The sequence below is a fragment of the Uloborus diversus genome, chromosome 6, assembly GCF_026930045.1.
Source record: "Uloborus diversus isolate 005 chromosome 6, Udiv.v.3.1, whole genome shotgun sequence".
NCBI lineage: Eukaryota > Metazoa > Arthropoda > Arachnida > Araneae > Uloboridae > Uloborus > Uloborus diversus.
In genome coordinates this window covers 16810114-16830816 of record NC_072736.1, presented here as the reverse complement: position 1 = coordinate 16830816, position 20703 = coordinate 16810114, and the positions used below count along the sequence as shown (strand labels likewise).

At 32.3% G+C, this 20703-nt stretch overlaps 1 protein-coding gene across 1 annotated transcript in view; it reads left to right on the top strand.

The window, feature by feature from the left end:
- Positions 1 to 1255: 1255 nt before the first annotated feature.
- LOC129224242 (alpha-glucosidase-like) overlaps positions 1256 to 20703 on the top strand; it is a 198144-nt gene continuing 178696 nt past the window's right edge. Inside the window, exons 1-4 of the mRNA XM_054858667.1 lie at positions 1256 to 1488; positions 2622 to 2931; positions 5426 to 5731; positions 10349 to 10993. Coding sequence (XP_054714642.1) covers positions 1256 to 1488; positions 2622 to 2931; positions 5426 to 5731; positions 10349 to 10993 — 1494 coding nt within the window. The remainder of the gene's footprint in view (positions 1489 to 2621; positions 2932 to 5425; positions 5732 to 10348; positions 10994 to 20703) is intronic.

Here is a 20703-nt window from a genome sequence, read left to right as displayed (position 1 = left end):
GAATATTTTCCAATAGTGCAACAGGATGTGTCTCAAAGTAGAATAGGATGTTGTATCTTGGGACAGCTTGGAGCTTTTATTTAAATGGCTGTCAATATTCTATTTTCAAATTGTCTGAATTAAAAAAGAAAAGCATTGAAGTACATTGGGGTATTTTAATGGGCTTTTAGATTTTAAATTTGATTCAAATAATTGACGTTAAAAATTTAAATATGAAAAGTGTCCCAAGATTACTCTCTCCCCTAAACACTTTCACGACATCATTGTTGCAGCATTTTGCCCATCTTGTATATGACATTACTTAAAAATGATACAATAACTTGAAAAATGGCTGTTTAAAATCAACACTTTTTCATCAGGAACACATTTTTAATCTATGATATGAGGAACATAAACTCAAGATTTAAATTGAGATAATTATATGTTTTACTGTATTTATACATGGAAAATTAAAAGATTTTCCTCACAAACTTAGCCAAACAGCAAGATAAGAGAGCAAGATGAGATTTAAATTATACAGAACCAATAGCTTGGTTAAAGTTTTTGTGACATGGATTCAGTCGTAGTCATAATCGGTGTGAATCAGTAAAAGGTTTTGTACTAAACATCTGAAATAGGGGAAGAAGGTCATCAAGTAAAATTAATAGTATTGTTTTTCAAATCAGTAATGTTTAAGTCGTGTGTGTTTTATCGTGTACGTTCGTGTTTTCGGAGAACTGTTTTAAGGCCAATGCTTTGAATCATCTAACTTTTTTTTCCGAGAATAAAACTTTAATCCCAAACTCAGTCACATTCTTAAACCTCCATTTATGAGCAAATTCAACGGCTATTTTCAGTTAAACACAAAACAGAAAGTTTATATAGTAAGCCAACAGCTCTCTATGACTCTTGAGCCACTTAGAGCAGCTTTTTCTTTTTTTTTCGGTGAACCTTTTTACGACTGAAAGAAAAACATAATGATGCCCAATTTTTAAACGCTCACACAGTGGCCGAGTTATGCATCCATACACCTCAAGTTTTCTGAGAAATAATGCTTCTTGTGGAAACATTGCACCTTTTACGGCATGACATGTGATAAACATGACATGATACAACATTAAATACTATAAATAACCGTTTGACAATGTGACTTTTGTTTTTCAGTGGCCATGAAGAACCCTAAATGGTATCCATCAGAATAAAGCTAAAAAATGAAATATGGTTAACGGTAGTTCTAATCGACTAATACGAGCCGTTTGAAACTTGAACACTAAAAATGACGTCGATGCTTCCAACGTTAGAAGACCTTCATAAAAAGGCAAGACTATCTCAAGTAATACATCCTAACCAGTACGTATCATTGGACACACGACTTTACCCGCAAACACCAGGGCAGACGTTAGCTAATGAAGACCAGAGAATACCTCCTGTGACAGTGACTCAAGAACAAGATGAGCATCGTAGGCCTGGGCTGCTACGAGACTGTACTACAGTGTTTGGGTGCGGCAGGTATGTTATAAAGCCTTTATTTTTTGAGAGTAAAATGGATAATATTTTAGATGAATGGTGCTTCAAGTACATTTCTGAAAAAGAAGCAATTTCTAAATGAAAAATTATCATATAAGCTTTGTGCTACAATATGATTAAAGTGAATAAACTAACGTAAATACATATAGCTAAATCAAGACTACAATAGAGCCTCTTCGTCAGTGCAAAAAGCTCACCAACACAACCAGAAGTTGCACCCCCTGCTTTGAGCCCGGAGTGTACATGCTGTTCGCTGATTAGTTGTTTGATGTCTGGTGTTCTGAATTCTTATTGGTTGGTCCTCTTTGGTATAAATACCGATGTCCACTTGGTTGTTGTTAGTTCTCTTGCATCTTCTGGTTGTGTTGGTGAGCTTTTTGCACTGATGAAGAGGCTCCATTGTAGCCTTAAAATAGCTATATGCTGTATTTTCTTCAATATTTGTGCTTTATTTACGTTGTTTTTTTTCACTTTAATCAAGCAATTTCTAGTTTAGTGCTTTATTTGACGCTCTGAATGAAATTCGAAGCCTCTCTGTACTGATACTGTATGTTCTGTTCTGAGTGTTTATAAAAAACTTCGTTGTTAGGAAGCAAAGTTTTTAATTTTCAATGCAATAAGGAAATTAGATTAATGTTATTTATATGTACTTAATGGGTAATTTTTCAAGGTTTTTAACATTTAGTAGTTTTTAATTTATGGCGTTGCGTGAATTTAAACGGTAATCGATTTCAATGTTTAGAACATTTTTTTTTTTTAAGAAGAGATTATCCTTTGCTTTAGGAGGTTTACATTCTGAATTTTCCTGTCATAAAAAGAATACGTAACGTGCACCCATAAAATTGTATCATGGAGATAAATCCAGACTTCTTGGAGACCAAGAAATAAAACGTGACCTCCTAGTTCACTTGTTACCGAGTCGAGTATCCAAGACTACCTCTTTACATAGTGTTAAAAAACAAAACAAATTGTAACTTGTGCGCTTGATGAACAATTGTTTTTTTTTTTTTTTATCATTAACTTACCTGATCTCGTACCATTAGTTTGATTTTTTTTCAAAGCTCCGGAGATCTTTAATAGACACCGTGTATTTACTTTTCAACTTGTATTTGCAGGTTCAAAACGGATTATCCTAGCTATCGCCCGATTCACCGGCAGATGTCAAACAGCCACGCTGCCTCTTCAGAACATTTTGTTTGTTGGCGCGATTGGCCGAGAATTCGCCAAACTTGTTTCCTCCTCACTTTCATCTGTCTAGCAGCCATCATCTTTTGTGCCGTCATATCTGTGTATACATCCAATCATATTTCGAAATCTCATTCATCCCAGAGAAAAGATCTTTGGTGGTACAGAGATGCAACATTCTATGAAATATTTCCAGCGTCTTTCCAAGACACAGACGCAGACAGTTATGGCGACTTTCAGGTAAACGTGCTTTCAATTTTTACGAGCCATTTGTAATTTGCTTAGAGTGCTCTATCTGGGTATATATAAAAAATACCTTTCAATAATTGTCCGTTTTAAGCCTTTAAAATCTTAAGATTAAATTTCTGTGAGAAAATAATGTATTAGTAGGAAAACAGAATGAAGTATGTTTAATACAGAAAGATATCATGAAGGACTAGGCTTGCCAAATTTCTGAAATATTCCGCTGGGACACCGGAATGCCCCCCCCCCCTTCAGAGTTTTATTACTCAAAAGAGTACACACCCCTATGGCCCCTTGAGCCTTAACCGGGGGAAATAATAAATGACACAAGTCGATAAATTTGAACATTATATTTTTTTACATGCAAACAATTCTAATCCCGATATTTAGTTTTTAAGTCAATGTTTCAAATGACAAAGTAAGTAGCCTAAATAATCTTTCACAGTTAATTATTTTCAGACTTTTTTGGTTTCAGACTTATTGTTTCTTATATCGTGAAGTAAACTGGCTGGGTCACTGGGATTTTGCCTGAAAACTGGGACTGCCTCGGTCAAACCGGTACCTCTGGCAAGTCTATGAAAGACAAAGATTATTGCTTGAAATTAGTAATGAATATGGGTTCATGATCCGTACAGTCTGAAGCTATCCAGCTCATCTAGGAGATCAAAATTAATTAGGAATCCCCATTTGGGTGGGTCGAAAAAAGAATATTTTCGAGAAGCAACTTCTAATAGCAAAAAAAAAGTTATGTACTGCCATTATAACTATGGGGAAAGTAATAAAAAAATAATATTTATGACTTCAAATCACGCATTTGCAGCAAAGTTTGAAAAAAAGGTAAAAAATGGTTAATTTTCACATATTTTTATAAAAATCCAAATTTTTTGTTCTAATCCCATGTAAATGATTCTTTTTATAGTCTTTTAATGTATCTTTGAAAATATTTAATTGCTTTACAGTTTTTTGTACGCGCATAAGCCGCAAAGTTACGTGAAATCTACCAAAAATCGACGCTTTAGCTTATTTTGTATATTGCAGTATTTCTTCCTTTAGATCCCAGTTGTGTATTTTTTACAGCAAATGTGCACTATACAGCTCTTTGCTGGAACTTCAATTATATTGTGTTGCATTAACAACCTACTAACTGTTCTATCATCTATCGGTTACCGCACCGTTTTACCATTTTAAGCTGTTGATTGGTTGATTGAAGCATGTGATCATTAGCTGTCACGTGATCGGTTAACCGGTAGCTACCGGTTTTGCTCGTCGAAAGCAAGCATTGATTACTGGTCAGAAGTCAATAACAAAGAACTGCCGTTCGCGACTGTTTACGATACTGTTCAACTTTTTAACAAAACGAAAAGCAACCACTGGTTCAAGATCTGGTGGGTAAGATTTTTATTGCATTTTTCTAATGCAAAAACATATCTCACGATCGAAATCAATGCTAAAAATGACGCAAAGATATAATATTCACATTATTGTAACTAAAAAACTATACATGATAGTAAGCGTTTGATTGCAGATGTGGATTCTTCACACACAAGTACTAAAGGATAAGCAAACAGCATGCATGGTACAAACCATGTGTTTATCTGAGTATTTTTACTTTTGTAAAAGATTTTGGATGAAATTTTCGGCACACGCATTTAAAGATAAATTTGCACTTAAACTATGTGTTGAGGATATATTTGCACTCATTTTATGTAATAAGGATACATTATTGTTATTATTATTATTATTATTTATTATTATTATTATTATTAATTATTATTATTATTATTATTAATTATTATTATTATTATTAATTATTATTATTATTATTAATTATTATTATTATTATTATTAAAATTATTATTATTATTATTATTTATTATTATTATTGTTATTATTATTATTATTAAATATAGCTTGAGGTTGTATTGCCAAATTAAATCCTTACAGGGCCTAATATGTCGGTTAGATTATCACTGTTTACCAGTGTATTTTTACTTCCGTAAAAGACCTTGGATACAATTTTCGGTATACGAATTTAAAAATAGGTTTGCTTTCATACTATCATACTATGCGCTGAGGATATATTTTTACTCTTTTTACGAGCTAAGGATACATTAACATTATTGTTACTGTTATTGATTATTAACCATTAATTATTATTATTATTATCATTAAGCACAGTTTGATGTTGTAGCGCCAAATTAAATCTTTACAGGGCATCATAAGTCGATTAGATTATCAGTGCTTATCAGTGTATTTTTACTTCCGTAAAAGACCTTGGATACAATTTTCGGTATTCGAATTTAAAAATAAGTTTGCACTCGTACTATCATACTATGCACTGAGGATATATTTTTACTCTTTTTACGTGCTAAGGATGCATTTACATTATTATTATTGTTATTGATTATTAACCATTAATTGTTATTATTATTATTTTTTAATTATTATTAAGCACAGTTTGATGTTGTAGATCCAAATTAAATCTTTACAGGGCATCATACGTCGATTAGATTACATCCGTGATCTCGGCATGACAGCGATTAGGCTCAACTCCATCTTCAGTGCTTTAGACTATCCTCTCGAATACGAACACATAATCGACCTCCACAGTGCCGATCCGCATCTGGGGAGGATGGACGAGTTTCGACTCTTGGTGGACGAAGCCCACCACAGGGGACTGAAGGTGGTCCTGGACATCAACCCTACCATTACGAGTGATCAACACACTTGGGCCTTACACTGGCAAAGAGGCATTCCAGGTTACGAGCATTTTTATGCATCGGCCAACAGATCGAAGGTAACCAACAACCACTTGATTTTAGGTGTATGTAGAAAAAACCGCAAAAAGTATCGAGTTTCCTTTTATGTTAGCTTAAACTATTCTTTACATACAGAGTGTCCGGGAAAAAGACTCTCTGATTTCAAAATTAAATATCTCGAAAATAAAGGCCGTTATTGAAATAAAATAAACGGTATGTTTATTGTGAAACTCATAAAAATTATGTACAGAAACTTGGAAATCAGTAAAGAACATTGCCAACAGGGGCGCTGCACGCTCTAATTGCAATGGATATCCCCATAAATAGTGCTGCAAAGGGGTTAGGCGCGTCAGCAGTAGTTTTGCCTCTCAGAGGTACTTTCATTTAAGCTAGAAATTATTGTTCAACCTCTTGCAGCACTATTTATGGAGACTTCTATTGCAATTACAGCGTGCAGCGCCCTCTGTTGGCCTTTTTGTTTTTACTAATTTCCAAGTTTCAGTACATGATTTTTTATGGGTTTCACAACAAGCATACTGTTTATTTTATTTCAATATCGGCCTTTGTTTTCGAGATATTGAATTTTGAAATTAGGGAGTATTTTCCTGTATTTAGCTTTCAAACGATACCAAAAGCTTGCTCTTATTTTCAGTATTTGTCAAGTTATAATGTTTAAATTAAGACGCTATCATATAAAAGTCCGTTTCCAAAATATTAAAGTACATTTCTTACGAATCATGTTTTTTCAATGTTTCAGATAGTTCAAAGACTATTTTTTTAAAAAGTAATAGTGTTTTTATCCCCCTAGTTTTAGTAGGAAGAAGCTTTCTTAGAGAATTCTTTAAAAATACTATGCATTTTAAGGAAACTATTATGCCTTTGAATGCGATATGAGCAACATTTTTATAAGTATTAAAAATATATGCATACATATCATATATAGCCATGGGTGTTTATGAAATATTTTAGGAGAAAATGCTATCTTCGAATGAGAATCGATCCTAAACTGCTTAAGAAGGCGTAATAAAAGCTATTTTAGGAAACATGTACTCAATGTTTTTTTTTTTTTTTTTTTCAAATTCACACGAAAGTTTGTAAATTACTCTGGGAGTAAACTTCCAAATGTCCAATTTAATGTAAGGGAACATAGGGCAAAGTGAAATAGTGGGGCAAAGTTAAATGTTCAAATGTCTACTCTGCTTCTAGCGCCACCTGCTTAGTGATAATTTAACTATGTACAGTGAAACCTCCCTTAACGGACACTCCCGAATAACGGACACCTCTAATTAACGGGCATTTTTGCAAGTCCCAGTCCCTCAATATAGGCCATTTCATGTAATTCACTCTGAATAACGGACACTCCGAATAACGGACAGTTATTTCACAAAAAAATTCCCTTGCGATCGTAGCACTAACGGTTTTTTTTCTTCTCACTGAATATCTTAGTAACTGTGAAATACACCACCAGCTCAGCCATTTCCAGCCGAGGACTGCAGTTTCGTGCTTATTAGCACTCATCAGCCCGGCATAGGAAAGTGACTGAGCTGGAGATGGAAAACCACTTGTTGTAGCCCTGGCTGATGGGCAGTAATTTACTGAATATCTTAGTAACTGCTTGCCTTGCAAAACTTTTCATCCCCCACAACTAATCCCCCCCCCCCCGTCATTTCCTTATCACTGTTTCTTGGAATTAAAGAGTGGTAATGGGCAGAGGCAGCGATTGGGGCTTAAAAAAGTTGGGGGGGAGGGCAGAAAAAAAAGAACAAAAGACATGGTACTTTTTGCGGGCAGCAAAAAATGAAAAAGAAAAAAAAGTCATAATTTTGTTACGGCTAGTTTTGAGAGTATTGAAGCAGATAAGTGAAAACTGATGTCGGTCTAACAATTAACGTACGTTTTTCTTAAGATTTTAATGAATTTTGTACACAATAACTATTCAAAATTTAAGATAAAAAAGGGGAAACTGGGCGCTTTTTCAAACTGGGGCTCTCGGGAGATGCAATTGAGCAGACTGGCGCCGGTAGTAGTCGGCTTTATGGCGCCGTAGTTTCGTTGGGTTGTTTAATTTTTAGATATGAATAAGATTTGTCTATATTCAAGGTCATATTGCCAACTGTCAATCATGCAATAGTGATACTCGAGATAAAATAAATAAATTAACCATAAAAAATGTGTGTGGGGGGGAGGGGGGTTGCTGCGCCAAATCACCGCCGTTGGTAATGGGATATTCATACCCTGAGATGAAGTGAGAGGCAAGCGAACCTAATTTTCATGCAGCAAACGTAGCTTTGCAGTTGCAAACTTTCCTAAAGGTGTGTTGATTTAGTTGATTTTTTTGTGTGACAATATTATTTGAGTTTTAAAATGGCAACTAAAAGAAAGAGACTGACATTGAAAGAAAAAATTAATGTTTTGGATGTTGCCGAAAAAGAAAAAATAAGTGTGCGTTGTTTTGCCGATCGTTTTCAAATTGGGAAAACTTAAATCAGCGAAATTTTAAAAGATAAAGACGAAATTAGAAAATTGTGCACAATTAGAGACTTTTCGGAAGCACTGAAATACAGTGAAGAATTGAAAAACTTTTTCCTAAGCAAAGGGGACACTGAAGGACTTGCTAAGGTAAATGATTTAAATATATTGAGAAACAGGCTTGTAATGCAAAAGAGATGTCAAACTGTTTTAACTGATTACGTTAATTGATTAAATGCTTTTTAAGACAAGTGTGTGCTGTCAGTATACCCTTATTAAGAAAAAACAGATTAATTACACTTGACGTAAAATGTAGTAAACCTTTCGCAGTTGTTTCGATTGTGTTCTACAAAGGGAAAAACAGCCCATTTTGAAAAAGGTAAATTAAGTAGTTCCTCCTAATAGCGGACACCTCCCAATAACGGACAAAACTTCTAGTCCCTTGACTGTCCGCTATTCGGAGGTTTCACTGTAGTAACACATGTAGTCTATTTCAGCCAAGAAAAAATTCCTTTAAAATTTCAAACAATACGATAATACAAGCAATTATCAAAAAGTATTACTCATATTGTAATATTTTGTTGTAAGTCAAAAATTATTTTTGTTATTATTAAATGATAAAGTTATTGTTATTAATATTTTAAATATTGATTGAGACCAGCTAATATATATTGCAGTATTTATTTGCTTAACATTAAGCTTATTTGTATTTCAAATGCTTTGTACAGTTAGTCAAGTGCATGCGGGGCAAACTGGATGGCGTAAAGTGAAATACAGTTCGTTTCATTTTCTTATTTAATCTTTCGTAAAATCATTTACGTATTGGAAAATTAGTTGTTCTGTTCACACTCTTTCATTTAAAAATCCCCTTATTTGTTTATTCATTCACATATTTTCTTCATTCGCTATTTTATGCAAACATTTAATTTTTCTTATTTGTTAACTTATTTATGCATTTATTTATTCGTTTATCGTTTCATTTTCTTTTCTTTTCTTCATTCATTCCTTTATTTACTCATTTATTCTATCAAAAATATCTTTAACAGTCAAATAAAAAATATTTCATTAAAAAAAAATATTTTATTTTTCACTTTGCACCGTGAAAAAAAAGGGGAAAAATTACCACTTTTTTTTTTACAAATTTACTGTAAAAAATAAAACATAATGTTTCAGGTCAAGTTTTATTTTAAAATATAGTGTTCTTTCTTTATGTACCGTAGTTTTCAAAACAAATTTTCAATTTGTTCATTTTGAAAAAAGTAAGTGATCTTAACCATTTCACTTTGCCCCACTTTTCCCAACTATACTTCATTACTATTTGAAATGTTATTGTAGTTAGTTAATTTGCTGTATTAATAAGGTAAAAATATGAATTAGTTCTTTAGAAAATCAGTGAATGGCAAAAAAACAGTCCTTTTTTTTTTTTACTGCATTTTGGCAGCTATTTTTGATAACTCTTTTCAAAGAAAGTGTCGTGCACTTATAAAAATAGAGAAAATAAAAAAAAATAACTGCACAAACTAAACTATAGCAGTAATTTTCTTCTTAAAAGTTTTTTTGCTAATTATCTTCAACGATCGACTTTTTTTTCTCATTGAAAAAATACTTACATTATATTCTTCGCAAACCTAAAAGCAAACCAGAATTATTTATAACTTTCGTTTTAGTAATCTGCTAAGAACCTTTCTCTTTTGTGTAAAAAGTACGTCCGTATAAATGAGAAATGTTGGCAGTATATTATTTTTAATAAGATAATTGAGAAAAAGTAGAATTAATGGTTCAAAAACAAGTCATATTTTGTTGAAGACTTTCTTAGATGGTAAAAATAAAATCTGTAATCTTTAAAAAATATAACTTTTTATTTTATTTCGTGCTAATTGCAAAACGCTAGACATGCATTACTTTACTTTTAAAGTGTATCCATAACACAAAATATTATTCGTTATGTTTTATTAGGAAATGAAAAAAATGCAATGGTTCTGACAATTTACTGTTTGAAAATATTGTTAAGAACTTAACATATGTGTATTAACTTAAAAAGGAAACATTTTCATCAATATTCGCTAGGAAAAAAACGTATTATTTAAGCATTTTAAATGACACAATATCGTAAATACTACAAGACTTAGGTACTTTTGACTCATTAAAATCTGTAAATACATAATTTTCATTGAATTTTATTTTAGTCACCACCGGAAATGGAAAACTCAGAAGGACCACCACCAGAAGAATGGGAATTGACACAAAGGACATTCGGTGGCCACTATGTATTGAACTGGTCAAATCCTTTCGTTCAGAAAGAATACCAAAAAACCATTGCTTACTGGCTGGACACGGGAGTTGACGGATTCTACATGAAGCATCTCGAAAAGATACATGTTGTTGATTTCCACCACATAGCAAACATCATTCACCAGTGGAGGACAGTTTTAGACAGCCCACCATCCATTTGGAACATTGGAAGATCTGCTGCAAGACGCATTCTCATAGTGTCATCAAAATTTGCAGAAACCATCATCACAGAACTTGGGCAACCTGCGAAAGATATCTTGAAATATGTTGACATGCTGGATTACCCTATCCTGGTTGGGAGTGGAAAAGAAATGGCTCAACAAGTGTCAGCATTGAAGGAAGTGTCTGGATGGCCGAAGGACCACCCCACACCTGTGTGGCACTTGGGAAGTTCAGATACATTCCGTCTCGCATCGAGGATAGAGTACCGGTACAATATGGCGGCTTTCTATCTCCTCATGACACTTACTGGTTCCAGGTCTGTTTTTTACGGAGATGAAATTGGATTACGTGACAGCTACGACGTCCTCAGTGGAAGAGTAAGTTTTACCTCTCTGTGTACAGTTGTTATCTTTTCTCGTACGATATTTCACTCAAATGGTCCTTCAATTTAAAACAATTATTGACAAAATAACAAATAACGCTTTGCATTGCTTCTATCTGTTATTATTATGAAGCAAAGCGGGATTTTATTTCTCCGAATGTGTTGAATTGTTGCCCATGTTCCGAGGCTTGGATATTACGTACCATACTACTGCAGCCATATAGCCTAACGTTTTTCTCTTGTTTAACTTTTAAACATTTGATATCTCAACCTTCAACTTTATTTCGTAATAGTTTATCATTTGATGATTTCTATGCAATGCTGACTAATGTCGTTGTAGAGAAAATACTTTCAGCTACTCATAAAACTATCTACATCTTTCTAGCCCATTCATTCTTCTTATCTTTATATATTTACTAGCTGTACCCGACGCGCGTTGCTACGTCAACAAAAAAATACATCATAATACTGATTTTCATGACAATCGGTTGAACGGGGCACAAGTTGCTACTCTGCAGTGCCACCTGGTGGCGAGTGGTTTCAATGAGCATATTATGCACCTTCTCTGTGGAAAAATACACACACACACACACACACACACACATATATATATATATATATATATATATATGTATATATATATATATATATATATATATATATATATATATATATATATATATATATATATATATATATATATATATATATATATATATATATATATATATATATATCGCTAAAAATATCAAATAGAACAAGTTTTAAATCCCCCCGTTGCATGAAAGGCCATAAAGCAATAAAGAAAGAATTTATTTGTTCAAACTCAAGAAAAATGGCAACAGCTAACTTCTTATCAATGAGATCTTTCACGCGAATTAATTTCTGCAGCCGAAAATTTTATTCGTATTCATCCAATGGACTGTGACTTAAATTGGAATAAAAAAGGAACTATCGATCGGATTTTTTTCGAACTGGTCGATAAACATTCCCAGTACCAAAAATAACAAACGTTGAATGTTTCAGTCATTGCTGCCGGGTAGTTTTTGAGTTCATGGATGACATACAGACAAACATTCATTTTTATATATATAGATAGGCAAGCTGTTTTCTTTCGGTACCATTTTTTCCTCTGTCTGTGAACCGACTTTCTTCATTATTTTTTTGTTCAGTAGCTATTGCCGATTTTTAGTGTCATCAACAATTATTTTTTTGAAATTAGACGCTAATTAACGGAGATATTAATTAAAAACGCATTTTCGTCCTAAATGGCTCTTTCTACGCGAATGGATGGTCCATATTTTTGAATTTGATATGTTTGGAAAGGTCTTTAAAAAATTCTCCAAACGAAAAAAAAAATGTTAGAGCGCCTAAGTCCAATAACCTAAATCCACTAGAAAAAAAAGTTAAAAGCGCTTTTTCGTTAGCAAAACTCAAAAATTTTAGTTTTGACTCTTTTTCATTGTTGAAACTCATTTTTGGAAGCGTGAAACATTAAGTTTGAATTGATTTTCTAAACCGCTCTTTCTGCATGAGAAATGCATTTTAATACTTGGAGCTTGGTATGGTTGAAAAGCTCGTCAAAAATACTTTGAAACACGTTCAACCGTACTGTTTTACGGTTAAAAAAGCGCTAGAAGAAATTATAAGAAAGCTAAAAATTATTTTATTTGCTTTTTCACGCGACATAGCATGAAGAATTTGCTGCATAATATTATGTGTTGCCATTTCTCGTTTGAGTATTAAGAAATTAAATTTGTTTTTCAGAGATTTTACGTATTAACTGAGTTTTGCGGTATCATTTTATTCAATGAGATTTCGATTTTTCTGGGAAATTGGCAATCTTTATCCATCCGCAACTCCAACGAACTATAGGGGGCACTGCAGTCACTGTCTAATGGCCGACTTAAAAACTAAAACAAACGCATGTGGTAACGAAGAAAATGCTAAAAGTGTTGTGATTTTTGCTCGTATGTATGATATTTTTCGCTTTATTCTTTTGAAATTAATTTTCAAAGTCTTGTGGATATTCTGGCCCACGTAGAAAGAAATGAGAATTCAAGAAGCATTACTAAACGTCAAAGATTAATGCAAACTACGTAGTTCGTAGTTCTAAGCAGCTATTTCCACGATGTTGAATTCGATATTTATCAATTCTTGATAAAACTAAATAATAATTGTGGCCTGACAAGAACAACAATTAATGCTAGAAAATTCAATATGACATTTCAAATTAGTATCGAAAGAAGATGATACTTCTTTGCCTTGCTTGGCTAGCGCGTATTGTTTTGCAATTGTTGCTGAGTTATTTCTCTCGAATTCCCGAATCGGTTAATTTAAAATTTTTCTGTTTCGATTTTTCTAATTTCTGAGTTACGATTTGATTATGTCAAGTTATGCAAATCATCTACAGAATTCTTACGGATATATGGTGGTAGTTTTCTTTTCAGTTGATTGACCATTATATCTTTTTTTACTTATCGAATTCTGTAATCTTACTACCATTTTATTCCACTCATGATAAAAATTAAAAATGGTTTAACTAAAAACGCGAAATCTCGCCAAGGCTACTTTTCTCGCATAACACTAAAACTATAACCCTAAACAAATTTGGCGAAACCTTTCAGCTGAGAATAAAAGAAATAAAGTAAATTCTTTCTTGGTGAAACATTTTTCATTTTGTTCTACGATAAAATATTCATTAAAATATTTTGCATACCGTCCATTTCAACTAAATGCTGCTGTAAAAGATGGTTAGTTAAATTAATTTAAGATTAAAAAAAACTCATATTCTTACAAATTCATTCAAAACAATAAAATTTTTTACCTTGTATAACATTATTCAAGTTTGTTAATCCAGTTTTCGCTTTCGCCATTTTCAATCAACTCATATTTTAGAAGGAAATAAGGAAAACTAATATTATTTTGAGAAGCTCGAGAATACTACTAAGGGACGAATTAATTTCTGTAGCTGAAAGCAAACTAAGACTCATCGATTGCGTTAATAAATACTCAGAACAAACTGCCTGTGTTTACGTCAGCAGACACACGTGGAACGCAACGTGGCAATGTTTTAGTTTCATCGGCAGTTTTGTAAATCACCGCAAGGTAGCGTATTCGAGCGCTGGAGTTCCGAAATGGCGTCAAAATTTTTGACTGTGCCAGCTCGACAATTGTTTTTCTTTTGCATACATAAAGAAATATTATGGAAATACAGGGTGTCCAGAAATTTATAACAGGAGAACGGTTAATAATAAAAAACAAATTCTTGCAGAAAATTAATGTGGTGGACGCTATTTTTTTTTTTTTTTTTTTTGGCGTTCCAAATTTTAGTTCAAAAAAGTTTTAATAGATGGCGCTGCAGATGGTAAGCTTATAAGCAAAAAAAGAAGAATTGGAATTCACCGATTTTTCCTCCGATTGCGACATGGGATTACAGCCAACGATTGTTTGAAATTATTGTTTTGTTCTTTTGTTCATTATTTTCGAAAAATTATGATATAATTTTCTATCTCTTTTTTATTTACGGGTTTAATATCTGCCGCGCTATCTATTTGAAAAATTTTCAACTAAAATTTGGAACTCAGGGATAAAAAAAGTTACGGTCCACCACATGAATTTTCTGCAAGAATTTTTTTTTTTTTTTTTAAATCATTTACCGTTTTCCTGTCATAAATTTTTGAAAACAGTCAGGGTCATTGCATGTCAAGCGATCCAAAATTTGAGAAATTTGTTCCACTCACATTTTTGCATTTCTTTGAAATTTGGCTCATCGATTGTACCCTTCAAGGTAATCAAAAGTCCAAATTTCTAGATTTTTATCTCTTTTATTTTTTTACAAGTATCTGCTTGTATTCATTTACTGAATTCTGAATTCGGATTAAAATGTTCACTTTTTAAAAATTAGGAATTCACGAAAAATTATTGCTTACTATAAGGTTATTTCATAAAACATATTACCCAAAGCAAAGTAAATTTTATTTGAAATATTTTCTAATTTTAAGACAGTTAAATGTTTTATCCTTGACCTGAGATGCTTTGACTCATGACTTACACTCACGACGCATGCTCGCTTTCTCTTGCGAAGATCAAGTTGTGTTGTTTGGCACAGTTTTATTTAACCACTAGTGGTACTCGCACGGCTTTGCCAGTAATAGAAAAATTAAAAGGTCTTTTGGTTCGCCTGTATATTTACAAATAATGCATGGTGAATTTTCTTGCCAATTGGCTTGTACCCATGTTACGGTTCCACGTTATGGTAATTTCGTAATTGACTCGTCCATCTTATGATATTTTTGTTCTTAAAATTGGAATAGAAAAATAACCACATCGAATTTTCGAAAAATCTCTTCGAAGTGCACACCCCCATGCTACAAACTAACTTTGTGCCAAATTTCATGAAAATCGGCCGAACGGTCTAGACGCTTTGCGCGTCACAGACATCCTCCGGACAGAGAGACTTTCAGCTTTATTAATAGTAAAAATTTATAAGACTTTGAGTTTTGGAAAAACCCTGTTTTATTTCATGGACGCTTGAACATAAAATGGACGATAACTCAGCACCAAAAATAGATAGAAAGATTTGGTAAAAAGCATTTTAAAGTACATTAGTTGCTGTTTAATATGATTTGCAACATGACTAATTTGTAAGAAAAATTATTTTTAAAAATTTTAATTTAAATAAAAAATTTAAATTTAAATTAAAAATGTAAATTTAAACTAAAAATTTAAATTTTTCAGAGAAGATATAATGATTTTTTTTTTGATTCCAAAACATTTTGTGTATTTTATCTTCATTTGTAAAAAATTTTTAAGTTGGGATCTCAATGGAATCATATTTTTATGAATTTTTGAATAAAATTTGACTTAAGAAATAAGGATATTTTCCCGATTCTATTTAGTCAAATATGGGGCTCCCTTACTGGTGATGGTGTAGTGAGTAGTAAGTAAACATGACTATGCTTGATATGAGCTAGGATTAACTTGTAGATTGGTTTAAAAAAGGAAAAAATAAATAAATAAAAAGTCCTTTAGAAAAAAGCATGACTAGCACTACTGAACTAGCACTATTTTTGAAAGAAAAAAATTCCAAACGATCGACTCTAAATGATGATTTTGCGGTTTTGTCTGCACCGTATATGCAATGTAAAGTTTTTCGCCTGTGTTAAAAGCCAGAAAAATAAAAGAAAAATAAAAAAATCCTACAGAAAAAAGCATAACTAGCAACACTGAACCAGCACTACTTTCGAAGGAATAAACCCCATCGATCGACTTTAGAATGGTGATATATTCCACGGCAATTACCAGACGCGTCGGTATGACAATTTTTCTCCCCAGCCCGTCAATCCCCCCGACGACACTAAACGGTGACATAATCAAATTATCGCTCGGTCGATAGCTTGATTTTTAACGGTTAGAAGTTATGTCATTTGTCGCGGGAAATATTTGATGTTCTTGTAAAAGTATTATTTAATAAAGAGAAGAGTTAAGGCAATGCTCAAATATTTTCAAACCGTTCTTAAATCGTTAAATGCGTTTTTGTCATTAAAATATTAATGCATATAATTTACTTTCAGACTTCTTAAAAAACTAATAAAACAACATTTTTTAAAAAATTGAGTACATTTTTCGTGTACTGAACACTTGGACAATAGATTCTCTATTTTAATTCTGACTATAATTGTTAATTTCCCACTAAGGCAACGTAATTAAATTTCAAACTGTCCATTGTTTATTCAAATATTATTAAACTATACGAATTTAAAGTACTTGAAGAATAATCACTTCAGAAAGTCAGAAAATGTCAAAAAAAAATTCTTTCGAACTAAGAAAGAGTACTGGAACGAAGTAGTAATTGTAATAAATAAAAAATCGTGTTTTGTGGCTTGGCCATTGATTTAGCAATTAAACTGGGAAAAAAAATCCGCTTCTTAAGGCTAAAATGTAATTGATATTTTAAGACATATCTAAACTGAAATTGCAATAGTGCTGATTGTGGTTTTCATAAAAGTAATCCAAAGAAAAAAAAATTATTTACTGGAGTTGAATAAACGCCTTTGTGCACAAAAAGTAAAATATGAAATAATAACGTCAAATAGCACAAATTTCAGATTACTTCAGACACGTATTTTGGTTTTACAAGGATCGCTTTTTCAATGCAAAAGAAATGAGCGAATGGATGAAAAGACATCCGAAAAAGGTCTATTGCTTTTGCATTGAAAAAGACGTTCCTCCTGGCGCCGAAACAGGTGTCTGAAGTAATCTGCAATTTGCGCTGTTTGACGTTGTTCTTTCTTTTTTCATGCTTTATTTCTATTTATTTAATTATCTCTTACGACTTAAGAAAATAAGATTTAAAATAAAAATTAATCTGAAACTACATTCAGTTTCATTGAGAACTTAAGCTGGCATTGTTTCAAAATTTAAGCTACAAATATTCAAACCGTTTTTGCTGTGGTAAAATGTACTTTTTGATGCAATTTAGGAACGGTATATTAATTCTCATTGTACGATATTAAACCTTATTTATAGCAGAAGATAAAAGAAAGAACGAATACATATTTTATTAGGAGCTACTAAAACTCCCTTAGAATGCATAATCTTAGTGATTAAAAGAAAAAAACACATTTGATGTCTGTGTGTGTGTGTGTTTAATTATTTCTTTAATTGTTTAATGATTCCCGCTCCATAAAACAGCATGTTAAAAACAATGATGACTTACGTGTCTTATTTATATTTAGGCAGGGTTGCCAACCATGGAGGAACAATTTGAGGAGCATCTGTAATGATTTTGAGGAGCTATTTAAAATTTTGCGGAGCAGTTTAGTGTTTTGTATTAAAATCAATGAAAATAATTAAAACCTCCTATTTAAAATTGTTTTTGAGCTCTAATAATCGTTTTAAGCACTAGTAAGAAAAAATTATTTTTAAATTAATAAAACAGCCTTAAACAATATATAAATCTTTGAGTATAAGTATCTTGAATTTCTCATATTTACATGTTTGTCATACTAAAATAGCAAAAAATAAACTTGAAAACGTTCGGGTGGGAAATGCGGAGCAAAATAACTTCTTTGCGGAGCCGCGGAGTTTCGCCATTTTTGAGGAGCAACCGCAAAATGTGAAGCAGTTGACAACCCTGATTTAGGCTATTTTGAGCACGAGCTATTCATTTTTGCTGCAAGAAAGTTTAGTTGAAAACAAAATTGATATTTGAGCATTCTTCATTAATTTTTGTTGTAGAGTATTTCATTCAGAATTCGGGTTTCAGTACTCTGTTTAATTGAAATAGAATTTTTTTAATAGAAGTTTTATTTCAGAAACTCATGAAAAGACATTACTCGGCGTTAATTCAAAAGCAACTTTCTTTCTTTATTACGTATAGTGACTGAGTATTTCTATCATTTTTGCCTCCATCGTCTCTCCCTTCCCCCCAATACATGCCAAGAATTTGTTCTTGAAATATATATAATAAAAATGTACTATGCCTACTGTAGTAGAAAATAACATTTTTTTTTTTTTGCTTATTTCGGTCTAAAAGCTTTTGGAAGATGTAAACATACACTTTTAAAAATTATTTGCATCAATTTGCTAAATTGAAACTTGTTGAGTGCATTTGTTTCTTCATCTTTATTTTAATACACTATTTGCTCAATATTAGTTTACGTATGGTTTGGTTTGGTTTTGATAACGTTCTATCTTGTTCATTTTCCAATTTATTTGCATGTTGAAATATACATAGTGGTTGGTTTATTTGATTTTTATGGCGCAAGAGCCCTTGTGGGCTATATTGCACCAAACGATCTAAAATATACTTATATACATACAGACATATATATATATATATATATATATATATATATATATATATATATATATATATATATATATATATATATATATATATATATATATATATATATATATTAGGACTATTAGGACTCGACCGATGCATCGGCGCCGATGGTTCAACAATTTAGCCATCGGCATCGGCAATCGGCGGCCGATGCTAACTTGCTGGAAACATCGGCCCATCGGCCTTAAAATACATCGAAAAGCCGATGGAATTGGCCGATGTTTTTGAAAAAAAAGGACCTTTCTGATTTACTTTTTAATACAAAGAAAAAGGAAATATTGCTCTCATATAAAATTTACTCAAATTTCAGTATGAATTTCTATTTTAGTCACTCCTGAAAGAGTTTTTAATTCAAATACCAAACAAGTTAATTATTGTGTTGTTTCTTGCAGCTGGATGTACGTATATATCTCTCATAAATCATAACTCAAAAATGGTAAGCTGTTGAAGGTTAAATTTTCGCATGTGGGGTGTGCGTACGTTCTAGTTGTGCACCTCCCTTTTTGTTTTCGATCAGGTGTTCTGAAAAGCCTACTCATTCTTTGTGGCTATTAATTACTTACTTCAATGCAAAACTAATATAACGTCTGACTGACGATCATTTGGTGAAATATTGCCGACCATAGAAACAAATATGAGATGGCGAAAGCGGTTTTTGGGTCATTTTGTTAGATTCCCGTTGAACCGACGGTAATTTTTAATTTTTCAATATTTGAAATATGAATCACAGTAATGAAGTCTTTTCTGTATCGCTTCGGCGGAGTTACAAAATTGAGGCCAGTAGAAATACATTTTGGGGCCCTGTTTCTCTATCACAGAAGTGTAAAACATTTATTATAAGCATTTTTGCAACTCCTACGTTGCCCCTATGGTTATGAGGCCTCTCGCGCAATTGCAACATTTGCTACATTTTAAATCCGCCACTGCACGTCAAAACAAACTGAGGTGCAAGTTTTAAAAGGTTTTTTCTGCTCCATGTTTATGATTATTTTGAACTCTATTTTTTATGACTATTTTTTGAATTTCCGAAAACACTTGCCTGCTCTCTTCCCACTCCCTCAATTTCTGAAATTAAACTCTAGTTGTGCTTCTGAGTTGTTTAAAACTAACACCATTCATAAAATTAAAGGTTTTCTTTTTCAAAATTTTTCTATTGTTTAGAAAGAATGTAGAGCATTAATGTAAGAAATTGATTCAAGACGTTTTGAATGGTGAAATAATTCGGAAATCAAAGGGACTTATGAATTTTTTCTTCGGAAGTGCTGAAGTAGATTCAGAAACTCTTCCGAGGCGTTGATGGTAGCGGTTCTGTACTAAAAAAATGAGGCCGAAGTTGGCGCCGAGGTGTCAGTTACTCCAAAATCAGAGGGTGACCCTCTCCCCGCTAACCCTCCCTCGTCGTTTCAAGCATTTCGTAAATATGTTAGCGATTATTTATTTTGATCAAGAAATGTCATTTTGCGTATTTCTCATACTTGTTTCACCTATATTTCGTAATGCACGATCTTTTTTGCATCATTAATAGCGATCGATTTTTTTTCTGTTGTAAGTAACTATTTTTATGTATTTATATAAAATTAATGAATAAGATATTTCCGTTTTTTTATAGAAAAGTTTCAAGGATTTTCTATTATGTAATTCTTTTAAATTCCAGAAAATTATTGTTAAATTGAAAAATTCAATTTGAACTTGTTTGTAAAGCTTCATATAAAAGATTAAACAATCAAATTGTTCAATATTATGTGTGCAAGCATCAGATAAAGTAATATATGTATTCAGTTATTAACTTGGTGTAAATATTGAGTTTGTTTATTGTAGCTGCGTTTTAAGAACCTCGCTCTTTTCATGGC